Here is an 18,985-nt window from a genome sequence, read left to right as displayed (position 1 = left end):
GTACCTGTCATGCACCTGCTATTTGTATTTAAAACATGTTTTTCGAGGCTAAAGATTAGGTCAGTTTCTCTTGTTTAATACGTTTAATAATCTAACATCTAACAAATGTAACAACCACATAAGAAAAGGAAAATAATAATCAAATGCACAAAATACGTTTTCCAATTGTAATTCACAGGATTTTAGAAATACATTAGCCCAGTTCATAAGTGTGATTTTGTTTGTTAACTGTATTTTTTAATCCTTTTATATGGAAATAGTCTAACAAGAAAATCTGAACTCATTGTCCCCCTACTAGTTTTTTTTTTTTTTTTTTGATAGCTTTCAACTATATCACAAAGTCTAGTTTGTAGTAGTATGTGCAGTTTTAAGATGGAGATCTATAAGTACATCCAATCACAGTTGGTATCCACTGCACTCATAGGACTCTCCATCCATGTTGGCGTAAAAGTTAGGCATGAAAGTTCATGGAAATCCCAGCTACAACTACTACCTCTTACTGTGCTGTAGTCTCCTGGATCTTTCAATGAAAGAATACACTTCCAAAAATGAACTTCTAATCCAACACACATGACATTTCCTGGCTGTACTATTTCTTGCATATCAACACATCTATCTCTATGCTCATGAAAACTTTCAAATTTTGCTGGAAAGAGTTCCTCGAGTTGGATTTGTCCTGTCAAATATGTAGATGTAGTTTCAAAACCTTGTTTGTTTTTGTATTTTCTAGCTATTTTTTGTTAGTCTCTTTCTTCACCTGTGTGTATCTGCTGGATTGTCACACGTGGGTGCAGTGAGCCTCAAATATTCAACTTTGCTCACATCTAACTTAAATTACATAAAAACTTTAAATAGTGATCTTGACTACATCACATCGAATGTTACTGTTCTATAACAAGAGAATGTGACTTTTTTAATTCATTTATATATATTAAGATATTCCCCAGAGTCATTTTTAGCATAAACAAGCACATTTTGTTCCTTGGTGGAAGCTATATGTTGTACCTCATGCTGCTTATGCCCACCCCTTCAAAACTCATCCTCTTTCTCCACCCACAAAAACTTTGTTGGCTGTCCTCACACATTTGACTCTGAAAAACTTCAGATCACACTTCATCACGGGCGAGCTCATCGGGGTCTGTCTGAAGTCTGACACTGATCCAGCGGGCACATCTCGGACTCTTGTCAGGTAGTAAACAGCATCCATCATATACTTTCCTCAATGATTGTATGTGTTGCAAGTCAGTATGTTGTTTTGATACTTAAAACAACATTTTTTTATCAAGATATGTCTTGATTAACATTTATTTCCATTTATCCATGTGATTAATTGGATACACAACCAACCACTTCTTGTCTTTCATAAGTTGAAGGATGCAAATCAGGAGGATGACGATGCTGTATGGCTTCTGTGTATTATCTGTTGGGTTTTTCCTGGACATGGGAGCTTGCACTGCAGGTGAAGAACTTTTTTTTCAATCACAGTTTTTTACTTGCTGTACAAAAATACTAACTTGAGCAGAGATCCTGAGGTAAGATAGCCAATGCTGACAATTTATAACCTCAAACCATTTTAAAAGTGTACATTGATGTAGAAGCTGATCTGATAGACAACCTCAGAAACTGTTGTTTTGTCTCTTTGCCCTGAAATTTCAAAGTTTGACCCAGTCACTTTTCATTCAGTGTGGTGGCAGCTTCCTTTTTTTCTCTGCCAAATTCCTCATGTTTTCACTGCTGGATTTGCTCGAAATTTCTCTGGCTTGACAAGACATAAAATGCATAAACAGTTAGCTGGGATTGATATCAAAGGGAAGTGCCACATCCTGCCCAAAACAGAAAGAACAGACAGGGAAACAAGCCAGTTGACACTGACACAAAAAACGGTAATAAATCAACTGTATGGAGCAAACAAAAGCCCTGTGTCTCACAGTGGCCAAGAAGTGACAGGGGCTTGAAGAGCTTGTATACGTGTCATCTTTTGAAAAGGAGGATCTGATGGTTGTCAGGATCACCCTGTGGTGATGGATCCCCAAGGCCCTGGCCTGAATCGAGGCTTTTGATACTCTTTGACTTCCCTCCCATCTCACAGTGCCATGGCATTGATGCTCTTTGAATTAAAACACTGCGCTAAATAGATTGTGGTGCGCAAGACGTTCCAGATCTCTAGGATACCGGAAACAAGCTGCGACTCAAAGGTCAAAACATGCGGCCCGAAATTCACCTCAGACATCTCTGCATGCCAGAGTAAAGTCTGAAGATGGCCGCTGCACAAAGGCGCCATTGAATCTGATAAATTTAGGCTTGACACTGAGTGTGAAAAACTTTTGTCAGTCAAAATAGACCAGAGGTCAGTTGCTGTCTCACTCAAATTCATCTCCATTATTTGTTACCCTCTCATACTTTTACAACTTTTTGGTTTCACACTCAAGACAAATGGTGCTAGTATATACAGAATATTGATCTTCTTGTGACCCTTCAGATTTATCTCCATACCCCTTGGGGAAGCTTAATTTCCTTTGTTATCATCTTAACCTCTCAGTGTTTATAGACACAATGAACAGTTCTTTCATCTCAGAGTTATACTAACATGTTCCTTCCTTTTCCCCTCAACAACAGTGCCAACAGAGCTCAGAATTACATCAATAAAGGTACTGAATTGAATTCTTTCAAGCCCATAGTACAACAGTTAATATTAAACACATTTCACTGATTATCTTCTGACATATTTTCTGATAGCAAGAGCCATATACAATGTCCAAAGGCACCCAAATGGAGGGCTTCTGCATGGACCTGCTGTCTGAAATAGCCAAGAAACTGGGCTTCAAGTACAAAGTGCAGCTGGTGAAGGATGGTTCATACGGCCGACAGGATGAGAGCGGGAACTGGAATGGGATGATTGGAGAGGTGGTGCGAGGCGTGAGTACATGAAAAGCTGACATTTTTTTGAAACCACTCTGCAGAGGCTTGAATTACCCAGCTGGCATCTGTGACTCACAATGGATGCATTCAAAAATAAGTGAATATGTCGCGTGAACAATACCAGCCTGGTTGTTGGCGCAATTAAAAATGTAATTATCTTAAAGTGAGTATCAATTCATCCCCTACAGGAAGCAGACCTTGCAATTGCTCCGCTGACTCTAACTGCAGCTCGGGAGAAAGTGGTGGGGATGAGCAAACCGTTCATGCAGACGGGCATCAGCATCCTGCTGAGGAAGGACATCTCAGAGGAAACTGGATTCTTTGATTTCCTGACGCCCTTTACAGCCGAGACTTGGGTCGGCATACTCATTGCTTACCTTGGTACCGCTGCTTGCATCTTTATAGTTACCAGGTTAGTGATACAAGTAGTTAAAACTTTTTGCCAGTTATAATTTTCTTATTAATGTTTAATGATGTGCTGTGGATTTAAATACAAGCTCATACTTCGCATTGGTGGATATTTTCACCTTTCTGCTGGTGGAGTCCCCTTGATTGCGATCGCATTAATAAGTCATATTTTTTTATGCAAATGCAGACTGAGCCCATGTGAGTGGAATCAGCCTCAGAGTGAGCAGAACAGATTCAGCTTCCTCCACAGCCTGTGGTACACAGCTGGGGCTCTGACTCTGCAAGGTAAACAGCTAAACCAGACACTTCAGACGCCACCACACAGACAGGAGAATCTCCACGTTTAATGCACTTACTGACTTGTTTCTTTTCTGGGAATTCTCTGTGACATTTGTAGCCGTGACATCCTCACCTTTGGCGACAATAGTTTTGACCTTGGGAGGCTGTAATTTTCTGTGAAGGTCTAGTGTGTGTGTGTGTGTGTGTGTGTGTGTGTGAAGGTGTGTGTTTTTGTACATGCTATGTGGCAATCTAGGGTGTGTGACATTGCATAAAAGGCTTAACTTCCAAATGGATTTGACCAATATTCAGTCAATAGTAGTAGTAACTCATCTTTAAAAGGAGGCATCGTCCCAATGCTTTGTTTTATGGTGGTCAACCAAAGTTATATAATACAGAGCATCATGCTTCGATGAAGGCCGCTAGGCTGAAGCATTAGCGTGTTAGCATATTTGGCCATAATAAACTGGTGAGGTTTATTGAAGATGAGTCAACCTTTTGCTTACGATTTGTGTGTGTGCTATCTTTTTATTTTTGGGTGTTCAGCAGTGGGAGTGGCCTAGAACAAAAAAAGTGCATGACTTTTGTGAATTTTTGCTGGTTTTCTTTTCACCCAGCTGTTTTTGTCTTGTCAGGTGCTGGTCCTCACCCCAGAGCTGTCTCTGGACGTGTCATCTGCTGCAGTTGGTGGATATTCTCCATCGTCCTCTTGGCATGTTATTTCTCCAACCTCAGCTCCTCCAAGAGCTCTGACACCACCCACCTGACGGTGAAAGGGTTTGACGACTTGGCCAACCAGGATATGATTGAGTACGGCTGTCTGGCCGGCTCTTCCACCCTCGCCTTCTTCAAGGTAGGGACATCAGGTCACTTATAGATGCCTCATGTCACTGCTGTCTCTCTAAATCTGTTTTTCCCTCATCCAGAATTCAAACAATCCAGTGTACCGCAGAATCTATGAACACATGGAGAGAACGAGGAGTTTTGTGTCATCTATGGACGAGGGGGTCCGGCGTGCAAAAGAGGGGAACTTTGCCTTTATTGGAGAGTCTGTTTCTTTGGACCTGGCAGTGGCTCGTCACTGTGAACTGGTCAGAGCTCATGAAGTCGTTGGCATGAGGGGATACAGCATTGCTGCCACCCTTGGTGAGGCTACTCATTTTGATAAAGACATTTTACATATAAAATAAAAACAGTATTATTAACATTCATCACTTTCCTCAAGGTTCACCCCTCATAAAGAACCTCAGCGTGGCAATCCTGCAGCTGAGCGAGGCAGGGGAGCTGGCTTACCTGCGGAGCAAGTGGTGGGCCAGCAGCTGCATGGCAGACAAGGCCAAGTTTTCAGCTATGCAGCCACACAGCCTGAAGGGGATGTTTCTGATTCTCTCCCTGGGCCTGGGGCTGGGAGCGCTGCTGGCCGTCCTGGAGCTCACCTCCAAGAGCCGCAGAAGTGCAGCCGAGCAGAAGGTTTGTGCATTCACAAATCACCTCTATCACTACCACTCTGAACAGCCTGCCCCATAGGGATTTAATTCATCAACAGCTTCATGAATTGATTTGTTTCGCTACTGTTGATATTTGTATTTCCTTCGCACAGAAATCCTGCTGCACCATCCTGACTGAAGAACTGAGTCTGCGCTTGAGGACCAATAATCCAAACAAACCCCAGGAAAATGTAGACAAAGATAAAGAAAAAGCATAGAAACACCCTGGAAACATGCAATTTTAACAAATGTTATTCTTTTACATTTTTATAGTTTGTTTTTTTTAAAAGCTGTTTCAGAATTTTCTCTAATATTTGACAGGAAAAATGAACTCACTTCTAGGTTTTAAACTTTCTTGTAAAGAGAACATAAGAAAATGTTGAATGAATAAAGAAACTCACATTTTATTAAAATAATCAATTTATTGATTCTGCAGTATGAATGCAACAGTTTCAATGAAAAAGCAAACACAGTTTAACCATTAAAAAAATAATTATTAACTTGATCAGTGTTGACTAACAAACAGTGCTCATGTACTTTGTTTTTTCTTCGTTTACGGTTTCTTTGCATCACGCTGTTTTGTACAGTTGGCAATGGCTTCACATGATTTCAACAATTTCTTTTTAAAAGCTATTTCATGCATAAAACTGTTGATTGTAAACATTACAGCAGGCCTATAATAATAATAATAATAATAATAATAAACTGTCTAATTGTGTAATTCTGTGTGATGTCTTCCCATTCATCTGCGTTGTACTCCCGCACCTCCTTTGTGTGATTGCGTTTTTTTTTCTTCATTTTTCTTCCTCTTCTGAAGCATGCTGTTGTCTCTGGAGTCACAAATCTGAACTGTGGTCTAATCTTAAAAAAAAAAAACACAAAAGCCATGATTAAATACAACCTCTTTTTCTTTGTCTTTCACAAATGTTAAAGATCTATGACTTACCGTTTAGAAAAAGTGGCGATTTACAGCGTATCTCTCTAATCTTCTGGTCAAAAAGTGCCTTCATCTCCCTCTGCAGGGTTCCCTCACGTTGCTCTTCCCCGCCTGCCACGCAGGAGGGCACAAACTCCAGACTGTCAGTGCTGCTAACACTGCTGCTGGAGGTGCTGTCAGACAGGCAGAGGCCATTGGGTATGGGCCTCATCTGTCCTCTGTAGCTGCCGTAGTTCTGTGTCTGTCGACGGAAAACAGGCTTGCGGTTCACCATGGGGGTCTCAGGAGAGGTAATCTGTTTTCTAGGGCAACTGCGTGAGCGGGCCTTTGTTCGCATCGGTGTGGACGGTCGGGGGCTGGCCGGAGCCTGTAAGGTCCGTCTCACCCTAGGAGGGGATGATGGAGGGATAAGTGGGGATGATTTGGCTTCATGCTGGATCACAGGATGTGGCACAGGCTGAGGCTGAGGAGGGGGATCAGTCTGAGTTTCTGGTGGTTGCTCAGGTTCAGTGGTAACATCCTCGTCTAATTCTTTTGGTAATTCCTCAATATTAACATCCTTGTCCAGCTGTGGTTCTTTCGTTAATTCCTCTGATTTTTTGGGCTGCTCTGGTTCAAGTGTCTGAACAGTTTCCTGCTCCACACACTTTGACTCTGGTGACTCAGATTCATTCTCCACCTCTTCTTCAATTGGATTTTGGCTGTCAGGACCATCGAGACAAGAAGCCTGGGGAGGTGTCTCAAGGTCAAAGCTATCTGCTGTCACATAGGGAGCAGCCCCTGTGTGGTTGGAGTCAGTGGAGGACATCCGGCTGAAGAACGCTCTCCTCGTCTCTGGTGGTTCATGAATTTTAACTCTGTGAGCTCGCCTCACTGGCTCACTCATGGCCCCTTTGTGGAAGGCAGCCTTGGCTGCAGGCCCTTGTACCAGAGGATACATTTCCCCACTCTTGCTGTCCTGAGAAATTGCATCCAGATCCTTGCGGAAGTACAGAGAACGTCCGTCCTCTGAGGACATGACAGAGAAGTCTAGAGAAGGCTGCCTTTGTTGACCCTTTATATGCTTCTTGGCAGCTTTTTGGATGTGTACTCTGGCTGCATGCACTGCATTTGCAGGTTTAATCTGTTTGACAAAGGACAGAAAAAGGTTTTAAGATAGAGTTGAAGCTAAAATTCAATTTGTGAGTTAATGTAAAGTAGCTTACCTTTCCTGTGATGTCATTGATAGCAACATGAACAAAGATGGACGACTCCGCCATCCCCTCCAGGTAGACATGCCGATAACCTACACATTTTGCATAAAAATCTTGTCAACCTCAATTTCATTTGTAGAGGAATAGTTAGACATTTTGTGAAATATGTTTATTTGCTTCTTGCAAGAATTTGGCTAAAAGCCCCTCATGCCTCGTCTGATCCGTACAAAAACCGAGTCATAGAAACAAAAAGTTTCGCTTTTATGAAAGGTTACGTGTGGTACAATTTCTTGGTTGGTTGCAGGAACATCCTGCAAAGGTTGTTACTTTGTTGAGATAGTTTCGACACACACAGGGTTTGCATATCATGTAAACTACCTGGCATCATACTGGTGAAAGCGACAGTCCTCTGTCCAATGAAATCTCGTCCAATAGGATCATGATCCCACACTTCGAAACGCACCAGTGCGTTCTGCGGCATTTGAATATTGAAGACAAGCGTCTCCTCCCACATTGGGTTGAAACCTGAGTGACATGAGAGGATGATTTACAGACAGTCGGCTGGTTGTGTTGAGATTTTGTCTTGCAACATGAATTTTGCGCACATACCATTATCGTCCACCACTCTGGTCTGCTGCTCGGAGCAATCAATGGGTAGACCGATTATCTCGACCTTAACAAAGGGATCGATAATCTGGAAGCAGAAAAACATGAGCAAAAACAGCATTTATTGATGAGTCAGGTGTAATGTAATATAGTAATGTACTAGTGGTCTGCATTATGTTGACCTCACCTCTCCTCTGTCCCCAAACATGGAGTCTTTTGGTTTGGGGAGCTGCTGTCCACTGATGATCTTCAGAACTAACTGAGTCTTTCTGTGTCCCGGTAGAGGATCGTCCAACGTCGGATTAAAGGCAGCTGACAAAAAACAAAAAATGTGACTCACCTTTCGTATAGGGACTGCTACTATTTAAGGGGAATTCTGATATTTTTTAAAACCTGGGACCTACAGTATATAATGATGTTTAGGTGTGAAAATGATTTATACTTAAAGGTTTTGGAATTGGTCTTGTAGATCGTGTTAGCTGCTGCAACAAGGCTATAATGGCTGCAGTGTAACCCTTTGGGGCAACTCTGATGTATACTAAAAATGCTTGTTTTTGCCACCAACAGGCTGAGGTTCTTATTCTAAGTGTCTGTCTGTCTGACAACATTACAGAACCAAATCCCCCTCAAGGAGATGTTTAGGCCTGAAATCTCACAAGACGTGAGTCGTTACAAGAAGATGACAATGGAAAAGTGAGTCAGAGTTGGAGAGAAGAGTTTAGGAATTTACCTGGAGGAAGTGTCAGATATGATCTATTTCCAAAGTCATGGCTGAATATTTCACAAAATCTAGATGAGGCAACAACTGTAACAACTGTCATGCAATATTTTAGAGCAAGACTTCTTGAGCAAGACTTATTTTTCTGGTAGGAAAACGGATCTTATTATCTTATAAAAAAAAAAGTCTGTCTCTTCCTTTATTGTTGTCAGACACTTAGAAGAACAACCGCAGCCTATAATCAGGTAAAACAAGCACTTTTCGTGGACATAACATCGACACTCAGAGTTGTCCAAAAGGATAACACTGCCCTTGTTTTAGCCGCGACGCTGCCAAGCGGATTCTAAATCCTTTGGTAGGTATGAATCATTTACAGGGACTCCCCTTTAACTCTGCACAGACATACCTTTACGCATGTACTTAGGCTTCAGAATATATCCACAGTTTCCATTGGCTGAGAACTTGGCTCGGTTCAGGTCAAGCATACGACCCTCAGTTTGATAATTCAGCGCAACTGGAACACAACGTCAACATACAAACAAAAATGAAAAGCTGCGACCACAACCAAGGATTGTAAGTAGATAGTACTGCCGCCTTACCCATATGACATCCTGCATTCCAGTAAGGCTGTGGGTTGAAGTTGCTGGAGTCCACTCTGAAGTTCGATGGGTAGACTCTCAGAAGTTGGCGCTGGTTGAAACGGACCAACTCAGCCGGCTTCAGCTGTAAGATCTGGTTCATGACAGTCTCGTTGAGGGAGGACACCTGCCAACTGTTCATTAATGCTACCAGACAGAAATTTAAAACATCAGACATCCATAGATGAAAATGGCGTCCATTTTCCTCTGAGGGCACGCTCAGTGGGAAACTCGATTGCTGGGATAAAGTTACGCTTCTGTGTTCCAAGTTGTATCCATGAAATCCTTATCATTTAACCGCTTAGCAATTGATTAGCAACAAAAAGATGATGGACGGTAAAAACATGGAGGTAAACAATGTATTTGATGGATCATCGCCTAATGTTAGCATTGAACCACTTGCTAGCTAAGACAGTTTGATCATTCAAGTCTACGTATATAGGACTTGACTTTGGATTGCACCCTGAGCGTGATGGCCATCGCCATGTTATAATACAAACTATAGGATTATGCATGTAATAAGGATGTTGACTTTTTCAAGACCCTTTACCTTGTGTTTCTATATCGTGCACTCGGACAGATTTTGTGTACTTGACCAGGTCCGAAAGAGCGCGGGACAACCTCATCGTTTTCCTCTTCCTGAAGGGAGAGTTGCAGACACAGAGCACAAGTGTAACCACTCAATCAAAAAGTATTAAATGGTTAAAACTACCAACTTAAATTATCATCCTTACTTAGGATGGTAAACAATTTGAGTCCCCTCTCTGCTGCCGCTGACGTCCGACTCTCCGTCAGATGCCGCCTTGTTTTTCACTCTGATTCTCTTTTTCCTCTGAAAAAAAAAACCAGCAGTCACCTCCATGTTTTCACTTTTATTTCTTTTACACAACCTGTCTTACCTGTAAAATGCTTTATGTGCCATTGTGCCATAAGCAAAGGGCTGACCTTTCGTTTGAAGCTCCTTATGATGGATCTGCCGAATCGCCTCTTCTTTTTGGTTGGATTGGCAGATGTTAGACCATTCCCATCCTAAAAGAGTCAAACACAACACACAGTTATGCTCATCTATCTGTCTATCTATCTATCTATCTATCTATCTATCTATCTATCTATATTAAGATTCAATTTGCCTGTGCGTTATCATCATCATCGTCGTCGTTGTCTTCCTCATCTTCTTCATCACCAGTGTCTTCATCGGACACATCACCCTCCTCTGCTTCAGGATCAAGGTTTGCTGGCAGCTTTTTCCCCTGTAAAGTGAGAATTAAGAACTCAGTGTTACAGGTTCAGTACTTTGTCTGGCAGAACATGTTTCTAAAAAAAAGCATCTTAACCTTGACTAAAACCTTCCCCTTCAGCATCTCCGGAGAGGGCAGCTTCTTGCACTCCTGTGTGTTGACGCCGGACAGATCCAGTTTGTCCTGGAGCACCTCTTTCAAATACTCGGCCATCTTCTTCTGCTGAGGCACAGTGCAGTGGTTCTCTATGGACAAGATCACTGGGTACCTGCAGGAGGGTGGATGTTGAAGTCCCACAGCCAGTTTGACACACAGGTGGGATTTTTTTAGTTTTTTTTGTTTTACTGTGAAAGCCTGATAAAAACACATCAGTACCGGGAGCACTTACTGTGATTTTGTGAAGGCATATTTGTTAATCGTTTCAACAACGTCTTTGAAGAGGATTTTGGATGTCAAGGTGTAGCCGTGATGAATAATGGGCTCCCCGTCAGGCCCGTCCCAGCAGTCCACTGAGAACAAAAGAGTGAAAGGTGAGTGAGTCACCTTGTGTCTAATCTCATACAATCACAGTGAGGCGAGCTGAAGTTCTAGTTGCTCAGGCTCTCACCCTCCACACAGCGACAGCCTGCCTGCAGAACGTAGGCGTACATTTCCACTCTAGACTGAGAGAGCAGCTGGTCTCCTGTCAGGTAGGTGTTGTGCGACGTGGCGATGAAGTAATTATTCAGAGGCAGCGTCATGTCCTGGTTCACCTGGTTGTGCTCAGGGTTGAAGATATCACCTGCGGGACTCCTCATGAAGTTGGTGAAACCTGAAGGGAAAAAGGCGTCAGACCAGGTGTGTTGTTCGGATGTTGATGTCATGTCTAGACTATATGTGATGTTACTGATGCACTGTTAAATACTTTTTCCATACCATCAATACCCAGAACCATACGCTGCAGGTTCAAAGGACATGGCTCAAACTTTGCCACTATGTCAGCTAGATATTCTTTGGCGAGACCTCGCATCTGCAAATAAAAATCAGGAATTAGATTTTTGGTTTAAGCGATAATACTTTACATATATTTTTTACTAGTTGAACGCTCCTTTTATTGTGAATGAGCAGCGATAGCAACATTGTTTTCCCATTTTATTATGTCTAAGTGAGTATTCGGTACAACTATTTTTTGAAAGATTGGTCCAAAATTTGGCACAAACAGGCTTCAACATAATCCCTGCAGGCAATTGCGCACTTTTCAAGTACATCCACTTTAAGTGATGTTTATGCCAGGCTCACATTGAGCCACCATAACAGACATCAAGTGTCAGACAAGATAATGGGAATGATCTGTGCAGCAATAAATCCCTTTGAAATAATATTCTTTCTGTTTAACCAGAAACCGCTGTGACTGCTCACGCCAAAGCTACCAGACTACATTTGCAGAAACAGTCATTTTATCATCGTAAAACACACTTGACAGGGAGGAAATTCAACTCACCAAAACCTTTCTTGGTGCGTCTTTCAACCGTTCAAACAATCAATAACTTGACTTGGTCAAAAGAAACTCTTAATTCATCAATTGGATTATTTTCATCTTCATTCTTTTCAACAGTGAAGCTGATATCAATATTTAAATGTAGGAACAGACATGCATGTATTTTTATACAATACAACTACTGTTAAGTTGTTTAACCATGAATAGTGGAGGTTTTGATTTTGTGAAAATCGCCAGTAAAATAACTTGAAAGTTGTATGCACACAATATGGCACGTTTCCACCCAACGTAAAAGATCGGCATTAATCTTTTTGTCATTTTCTTGTACCTTCTGTTCATTTTCCAGAAAGCGTGCAAGGTCTTGAAGATCCATGACTTCCTTCTGATTGCTGTAGGAGATCATTATCAGATAGAGGTCTCTGCGAGTGGAAATCATCTTGTAGAACGAGCAGAACTCTTCAAAGCCCAGAGAGCCCTGGTTCTCGTCTGTGTCTGCATCCTACAGATAACAACGAAAGTATCTTATGAGCAAGAAATAACTCTTGCAGTGTGTGTGTGATTTGAGATAACCACCCTGCCAAAGAAAATATGCCCCATACTCCCATCTGAAGGACGTATCTTGCACCATCAAACATGATGGAGCTCAGTCACAGAGACTATCACCATCAGGGGGGGAGGACAGTGAGCTACTGAACTAAAGCGAAATTGTAGTGCGACTAAAGCCATCTGTTCAGCGGTGGCCATATGGCCTTCCTGTGGCACTCTCCTGCCAACATACTGTATATACATATTTGTCTACTGTCTCCATGCTTTTGTCTGTCTGCTTTTCTCTGACTGATGATGAGAAGATTACATAAACTTTATACCTCTGAAAGGAAAAGAAAGTTAACACCTTTAACTATTTTTCTTTCACATTTTCAGGACATTTTTTTTCTGTTGCCAGACTGCCTGCATCATGAATGCAAATCATGTAACTGTAGTCTTCTCATGCTGATGCTTTCGGTTTTTGTCTTGGTTGCCATCAAACCTATTTATTTAATTTTAGCCTTACTGGCACTATGGCTGTGAAGGCAATGTTAGTAGGTTAGTAGGCTTTTTGATTGTAATTGCACATTCGTGGTACCCAGAGGATTAATTCAACAGATTTTGGTGATGCTCAGGCTTTTGCTCCACCATGAAGTTTGTGGGTTTGAGTGTAATGTCTCAACAACTACTGGATAGATTGCATAAACTTTGGCACACTCATTTATGTTGCCTTCAGCATTAAATGTTATGACTTTATTGTGATTTTTATCTGCACAACAGTCTAAACTTCTGTTTGTAGCTAACTGAACTCTTGGTTTTAACAGCCCCAAACGTCGGCACATTACATGTTTATGACCTGACTTCATATCAGGAGGAGGACGGGGTGATGGTGAAAGACTGAAGTCTGAGTTGAAGAAGTTTCAACATTTGTAAAGGTGACACCATTGAATAATTTTCTGGAGACCTTGGTAGAATTTCCAGCCGTGTTTGTGGTGGTATGTTGAGCCAAAATGTGATCTTTTCTTCAGCATAACCTGGTAATTTTTGCTGTTGTCACAAGTTAGAATTTAAATTTGAACCTACAGTTTGTAGAAACTTACAATACCAACGTTTATGTGGAGCATTTGGGTTGAGTTTTAAACCAATTACCTGCAAAACTAATGACAGTCCCGACAGCCTCAGCGGTACTTTTGAGTTTTTACGCCAGTTAGCGCACAGGAACATACTAATATGCTTCACAATGACAGACACTGGGGTAAACATTTTACCTGCCAAACACCATTTTAGCCCTACCATTGTGAGCATGTTATTATGTTAAGCACATTTAGCTCGTAACACTGCCTGTGCTAACAGCAGCTTCACAGAGCTGTTAGCATGGCTGTGAGTGATTGTCTTGTTTGTTTATTATGTACTGAAGAAGATCCATCAATCATCCCACAAGTGAAATCATCTTGTAGCTTAAGTTTGTGTGTGCAAAAGAGTTATATTTTGCAACCATGTACAGCAGTCACTGCTGACTCAGGCAAGATTTCCAGTGAAGAGATATCAGTGATATTAAAATACTGAAGATACAAAAGTACAAAGGGTTATTTTGACCGTGGGCCATGCTCATTAAATTAGTGGTAGCTTGTATAATTAACCTCTGAGGATTAAAGTCTTACTTGAAACATCTGCCTGACTTTCTGCTTGGGTAAATTCACATTGAGTTTGTGGAGCAGCTGGTGAACCTCTCCAATGCTTAAGGTGCCGTCTCCGTTTTTGTCTGCCTCGGAGAAAGTCTGCTGTAACCACATGAGACTACGGTTAAGGAAGAAACTACAAGGATAATGATCAGGTCACTTCATGTGTGTTGATCCATCAGATAAGTCTCAGGTGGATGTGTTAACGTCCACTTTAAATAAACCTGATATGTAGTGATGTGTGAGAGAGGCTGGATAAAGGATATTGATCACGGGTGCGCTGCCTCCGGGCCAAACTGTCTTCATCACTGATACCAGCCATGAGGTATTTCAGCCCAGTGATCCAGGTGCGGGTCTCCTCTGCGTTGGTGGAGACCAGGTCCAGGGACTTCACCCGCTCCCCGTAGTAAATACTGAAGCAGCAGTTTGGGTCGAAGCGGTTGTCTGCATACCGCCTGAACATCTCAGACTTTTTGCCCTCGCAGACTTCATGGATGGAATCAATAGTTACTGAAACAGATGATAAAGAAATGTAGTGAGGTTTTGTTGGATCACTGGTAACAGTGATTGTCTATAGACTCTATTTGTGCTGACTTACCAGGCCTACTTTAATTTGCCTTTGTTTACATGCTAAATTATCTGCCACAAATGTGTGCACATTTTCGTACGGTTATTTCAAATTGACAAAACATTTAATCAGAGGTTATCGCTCTCAATATTTATGATGGATTTTAAACATGTGGAAGTCAAGGTAGCCTTGAAAAAAACAAGTGATTTAATTCATTGTATTAGAAATGTTGATAATTTCAGTGTCAGATACTATGGCTCGTCACAACCAATAATCCAATCTGTCAGAAATATCTGTAAAGTTCTTGGTGTAACAGAAAGAAACTATGGTCTCAAAACAGCATCCTAACCAATAATAACAACAAACACTTCCTCAATGTAACTTGCTTATTTTTCACTCAGTCAAACCATGTCAGCAACCCGTCTGACTCCATATAAATCAAAGTGAAGAAACACCTATAATGTTTCTAGATTACAAAAACTTCACAACCAAAAGATACACACATGGCTGTTCTGATCATGCACAGATGCTCTTTGGACTTCAGGTACATTTTTATGTATGTTTAATTAGAAAATAAAACTACCGACCTACGTACAAGCTCACTTAAACGAAGGAACTTAAAGGAAGTCCAATTTTTTTTATCATTAATGATGGCTGAAATGAAAGTATTTACCTTCTTGCCATGTAATCAGTGCTGAAAAATACAAAATTGACAATTCAGAGAGGCTCACTTTTGGCCTTGTCGTGCTTCCTGGAGGGTCGCCACCGGATGCAGGACTTGTGCTCGTCCAGGTAAAAGAATCGGACCAGTCCTTTCTTCTTCCCCTTCAGCTTGCTCATCTGAGTGCCGGCCTGCATGGTGCACATACACCTCTCCACTGCAGGAGAGCACAAGGGGGAACATTATGTATCAGAAGTCAGGTGGCTGTCGCTCCCTATCAGCTATCAGTCTATCAGTCATTTGGGTGTGTGTGCAACTGTTTATTTTACCTTAAGGTGTCTAACAAATTATTTTCCATAATCTCAAGGTTTTTAATGGCGTTGTCTTTGTTTATCTATCTTTATTGTTGTTTTTTCCTTGTCTTTATTTTGTAATGGAGTCGTTACAGGTGACTCAACTGTAAAAAAATGTATGAAATGCAGCAGTGCATGGGTTGATTGTGAGCAGGAAGACATTGTGACAACACCAAAGGAATCCCCGAAGCAGCCAAGACAAGTAGAGGTTTACCATCAAGCACTTTGTTTATGAGATTATAGTCTGCGTCACACAGGGATTTAAGTGGCTGAATGTGTGTTAATGATGAGAGGCGAATAAAGGACAAGACACACATTCATGACAAGATCTTGGACCATGAAAACAGACCCAATTGAGCATCAGCTGCCTCACAGTTATTTGAATTATATTTCCTGCAATTTTCTCTGATTTTGACTTTTCAAAACAACATGTACCCAGTGCTTGTCCTTAAACTGCAGATCTAACTATGTTTTTTGTTTGATTGGGGTCATGTAGACGTGGTGTGATTGTTTTGTGTGCTGTGCTAACCTTTGTTTGTAATCTGAAGCTGAAATACATGTGACGCAACCTGGCACACCGTTCAGGCTAATCCTGAAGGATTGTCTGGTGTCCATATGCCTGTTATCTACTCACAGGCTTCCCTGCAGCTCTACTCTGCCGTGTTGAATATTCACACATCTTAGAGGAGAAGACAATATGATGGTTAAAATATGGTTATGATGGTTAAATGTCCTGGCTGTAAAATATCATGTTAATGTCACATGTGTCCACTCTCTGAAGGCACTTCTACTAAACAACCTGGTGATATTTTGCAGTAATTTGAGAGTCAGACAGCGATAAAATTCAATGAGCCATTAGTGAATCTCACCTATCTGACCCAGCCTCCATTTTGGCTGTGCGACCACACTGCCACCAATCCAGAAAAACTCCTCTGCCAGTCTGGAGATGGATGCTTTCTGCCAGAGTTTTGGAGAGCTCATAATGGACGGGCTGGGAGAGCTCATGGCACTCGAGCCCTGTTTCTCCTGATGAAAGGAGGCCTTAGCAAGCGAGGGGGAGAACCTCCCTGCTGACAGAGACCCTAGAGACTGGAAGGTGGTCTTCTTGGGAGACATGCAGGAGAGTGGTGGGCTGCCACTCAGTCCCGGAGACAGAGGCGCCATCGCTGGGGTGCTATTCATCCCTGAGCTGTACATTTGAGTCCAGCTCTCCTGTCCCATTCACATCACGTGAACCCACCGCCCCCTAAAGTGTGTCTATAGAACAGCTTCTCTCATGCAGATTTTAGTGTCAGCATGTCCTCTTCTCCCAGTTCAAGTCCTCTGGGAAGAATATTCCCATCCTGAAGGCTCATTCCTCGTCATCCTGTGTCCGGTGATCCTGTGTAGCAGCCATAGGTTATTCTGTTTTTATTTTTCACTCTGAGAGAAGACTCCTCGCAGAGGAAGAGTGTGCAACACGTGTCAGCCACTAAATCTTCCTCAAGCTGTAATCCTGGAGGAAGGCTTCAGCCTTGCTTTCATGGAGGGATTTTCACGCAACCAGTAAGCCTCTGAGGAAAGACTGGGATAGGAAGGGTGCAGATATTCTAAATTAATAACAACGCCAATGGCGGTGCTAATCACTGAAGGATATAGACATTTTAGGAGATTTATTGGAATGATTTTTGCAAAGACATTATCATGATTTAAGGTTATTGTCGCAGGTGCATTTGGCTGTTAACAAGCTTGAAGTTTCCATTATTCAATTGTGTGCAATGATTTCCCCCTAGAGGAGACTGTGTGACATACAATGAACATATATAAATGTATGTTTGTTATGGTACATGGAGATATGTAATAATAATAATAATAATAATAATAATAATAACAACAATAATAATATTCAAAGTGTTACTACAAAATAAAATAACTAATCGGTAAAGAGTTGTTTGCTTGCTTTTGTTTTTAAAATGCAATTTCTTTTAATTTTTCACTAAAAACGTTTCTGGTTAATTTACTGTCTTTTAAATACAACTCAAACCATTTTCTCGATGTCTTATATTTACTGTATTTCTCTGCCCCTGTCCTGTAAAGCACTTTTTTTTCAATTCCCTTGCGTCTGAACTGTGCTTTATGATAAATACACCTGCCTTTAAAGGCCCAACATACTCAGATGATTTCTTTTCTAAACCTCAACAAGTCTACTGTTCACAACAGCCCTGACGGATAAAAAAAAAGCTGATGGTGATTTAAAACATTAATTAAGAGAAACAATTCAATGAAAATAAAACATGTACTGCCCCTAATATCAGACCACAAAGTCCTGCTGTTAACGCACCTAAGTCCTAAGTTCTCAAAGGACTCCGAACTTTATACAAGGTTCCTCTCTTAGATAAAAGGTGGGAGGTGGAAGGCACGAACTCCATGACCTATCTACTGTGTGATGACAGGCTGTTCCTTCGACACTTACTTTAATAAAAGATTTCCTGTATTTTGCTTTATTATTGCCTTTTATGCTCTGCTGTTAGTTTTGTTCAGGAGCAGCTCCATCTGATTTCAACCTGACTGAGGAGAAATGTAATCAGCCAGTATAACTTGAAACACCTGTGTGGAGCCTATAAAGCCAGCGTCTGGAAAAGGTAGCCGTGATTCTTACTAACAACAATTAAAATACCAGGTGTGTCAGGCTGATCACTCAGCTGCTTCACTGTGGCTGAAGACACAAGATTGGCCTGTTTTACAGCAGATGTTACGTTACAGTATGAAAACCATGTGTAAACAACAGAGATGGTTGAATCACTGGGACACAACAGTGCCGTTTGAATGTTACTGGTGACACCTGGGCTTTCTCTGCTGTGACAAGCCAAACTGCTCTCCACACCCTATACACAACTTGACTTCTTTAGAAGATTTTTTACAACATATCAAATGCTTCAGGCCAAAACAATTAAAGGGTAACTCCATCAATTTAACATATTTAAGTGTGTGTACAGGTCTTGGGGAGTACGACTGCATATGTGAAAAAAGCAGTGAAAAGCCTTTTGTGGCTCCAGAGGAAGCTGTAATCTGACAAATTGCCTCCAGTGATGTCACTCAAATTTGCATTGTGGGAAATGTAGTAACCAGGTTTTAAAAAGAAATCCACTGGTCTAGCATTGCACTCCTATAATACTGTTGGACCCATTATGAACAGTTTGTATGGAGACATCGCCTTTTTTATTCCACGACTCCTCTTCCTTTTCAAAACATGCTGTTTACATTACCCACAATGCAACTTGTCCACCAAGTGACATCAACGGACGCAATTTATCAGATTA

The 18,985-nt window shown here is 41.5% G+C and overlaps 2 protein-coding genes across 3 annotated transcripts; one reads left to right on the top strand and one right to left on the bottom strand.

Moving 5' to 3' along the window:
- Positions 1-1,030: 1,030 nt before the first annotated feature.
- On the top strand, positions 1,031-5,814 carry grik6 (glutamate receptor, ionotropic, kainate 6). Its single transcript, XM_030421382.1, has 10 exons — positions 1,031-1,189; positions 1,368-1,459; positions 2,617-2,648; positions 2,737-2,916; positions 3,108-3,331; positions 3,515-3,612; positions 4,242-4,459; positions 4,533-4,752; positions 4,832-5,076; positions 5,207-5,814. The coding sequence occupies exons 2-10, from the start codon at positions 1,375-1,377 to the stop codon at positions 5,309-5,311; spliced, it is 1,407 nt and encodes a 468-aa protein (XP_030277242.1). The 5' UTR covers positions 1,031-1,189; positions 1,368-1,374; the 3' UTR covers positions 5,312-5,814.
- Positions 5,651-18,229, bottom strand: plch2b (phospholipase C, eta 2b). 2 transcript variants are annotated; one of them, XM_030421380.1, is made up of 22 exons: positions 18,139-18,229; positions 16,556-17,250; positions 15,404-15,550; positions 14,371-14,614; positions 14,087-14,216; positions 12,229-12,399; positions 11,339-11,432; positions 11,031-11,234; positions 10,812-10,932; positions 10,520-10,691; positions 10,316-10,435; positions 10,131-10,214; positions 9,920-10,017; positions 9,736-9,824; positions 9,147-9,332; positions 8,954-9,061; positions 8,017-8,141; positions 7,833-7,917; positions 7,602-7,748; positions 7,236-7,315; positions 6,040-7,153; positions 5,651-5,954 (listed from the first exon to the last, which is right to left on the bottom strand). In XM_030421380.1, exons 2-22 carry the CDS (start codon positions 16,905-16,907, stop codon positions 5,950-5,952), a joined length of 3,876 nt encoding a protein of 1,291 aa, XP_030277240.1. In that variant the 5' UTR covers positions 16,908-17,250; positions 18,139-18,229; the 3' UTR covers positions 5,651-5,949. The 2 variants fall into 2 exon arrangements, with proteins under 2 accessions (XP_030277240.1, XP_030277241.1); XM_030421381.1 differs by lacking the exons at positions 16,556-17,250; positions 18,139-18,229 and having other exon boundaries at positions 15,346-15,417.
- Between the last annotated feature and the right edge of the window lie 756 nt (positions 18,230-18,985).

The sequence above is a fragment of the Sparus aurata genome, chromosome 6 (genome assembly GCF_900880675.1).
Source record: "Sparus aurata chromosome 6, fSpaAur1.1, whole genome shotgun sequence".
NCBI classification, from domain to species: domain Eukaryota; kingdom Metazoa; phylum Chordata; class Actinopteri; order Spariformes; family Sparidae; genus Sparus; species Sparus aurata.
The sequence above is the reverse complement of the archived record's forward strand: the minus strand, read 5'-3'. Positions and strand labels throughout refer to the sequence as shown.

Coding starts and splice junctions, on each gene's coding strand:
- grik6 (XM_030421382.1), top strand. CDS start 1,375: ATGCAAATCAGGAGGATGACGATGCTGTATGGCTTCTGTGTATTATCT. Junction 2,649..2,736: donor TCAGAATTACATCAATAAAG/GTACTGAATTGA, acceptor ATTTTCTGATAG/CAAGAGCCATATACAATGTC. Junction 3,613..4,241: donor TGGGGCTCTGACTCTGCAAG/GTAAACAGCTAA, acceptor TTGTCTTGTCAG/GTGCTGGTCCTCACCCCAGA.
- plch2b (XM_030421380.1), bottom strand. CDS start 16,907: ATGGGACAGGAGAGCTGGACTCAAATGTACAGCTCAGGGATGAATAGC. Junction 10,018..10,130: donor TAAGGAGCTTCAAACGAAAG/GTCAGCCCTTTG, acceptor TTTTTTTTTCAG/AGGAAAAAGAGAATCAGAGT. Junction 7,749..7,832: donor CAGAGTGGTGGACGATAATG/GTATGTGCGCAA, acceptor CATGTCACTCAG/GTTTCAACCCAATGTGGGAG.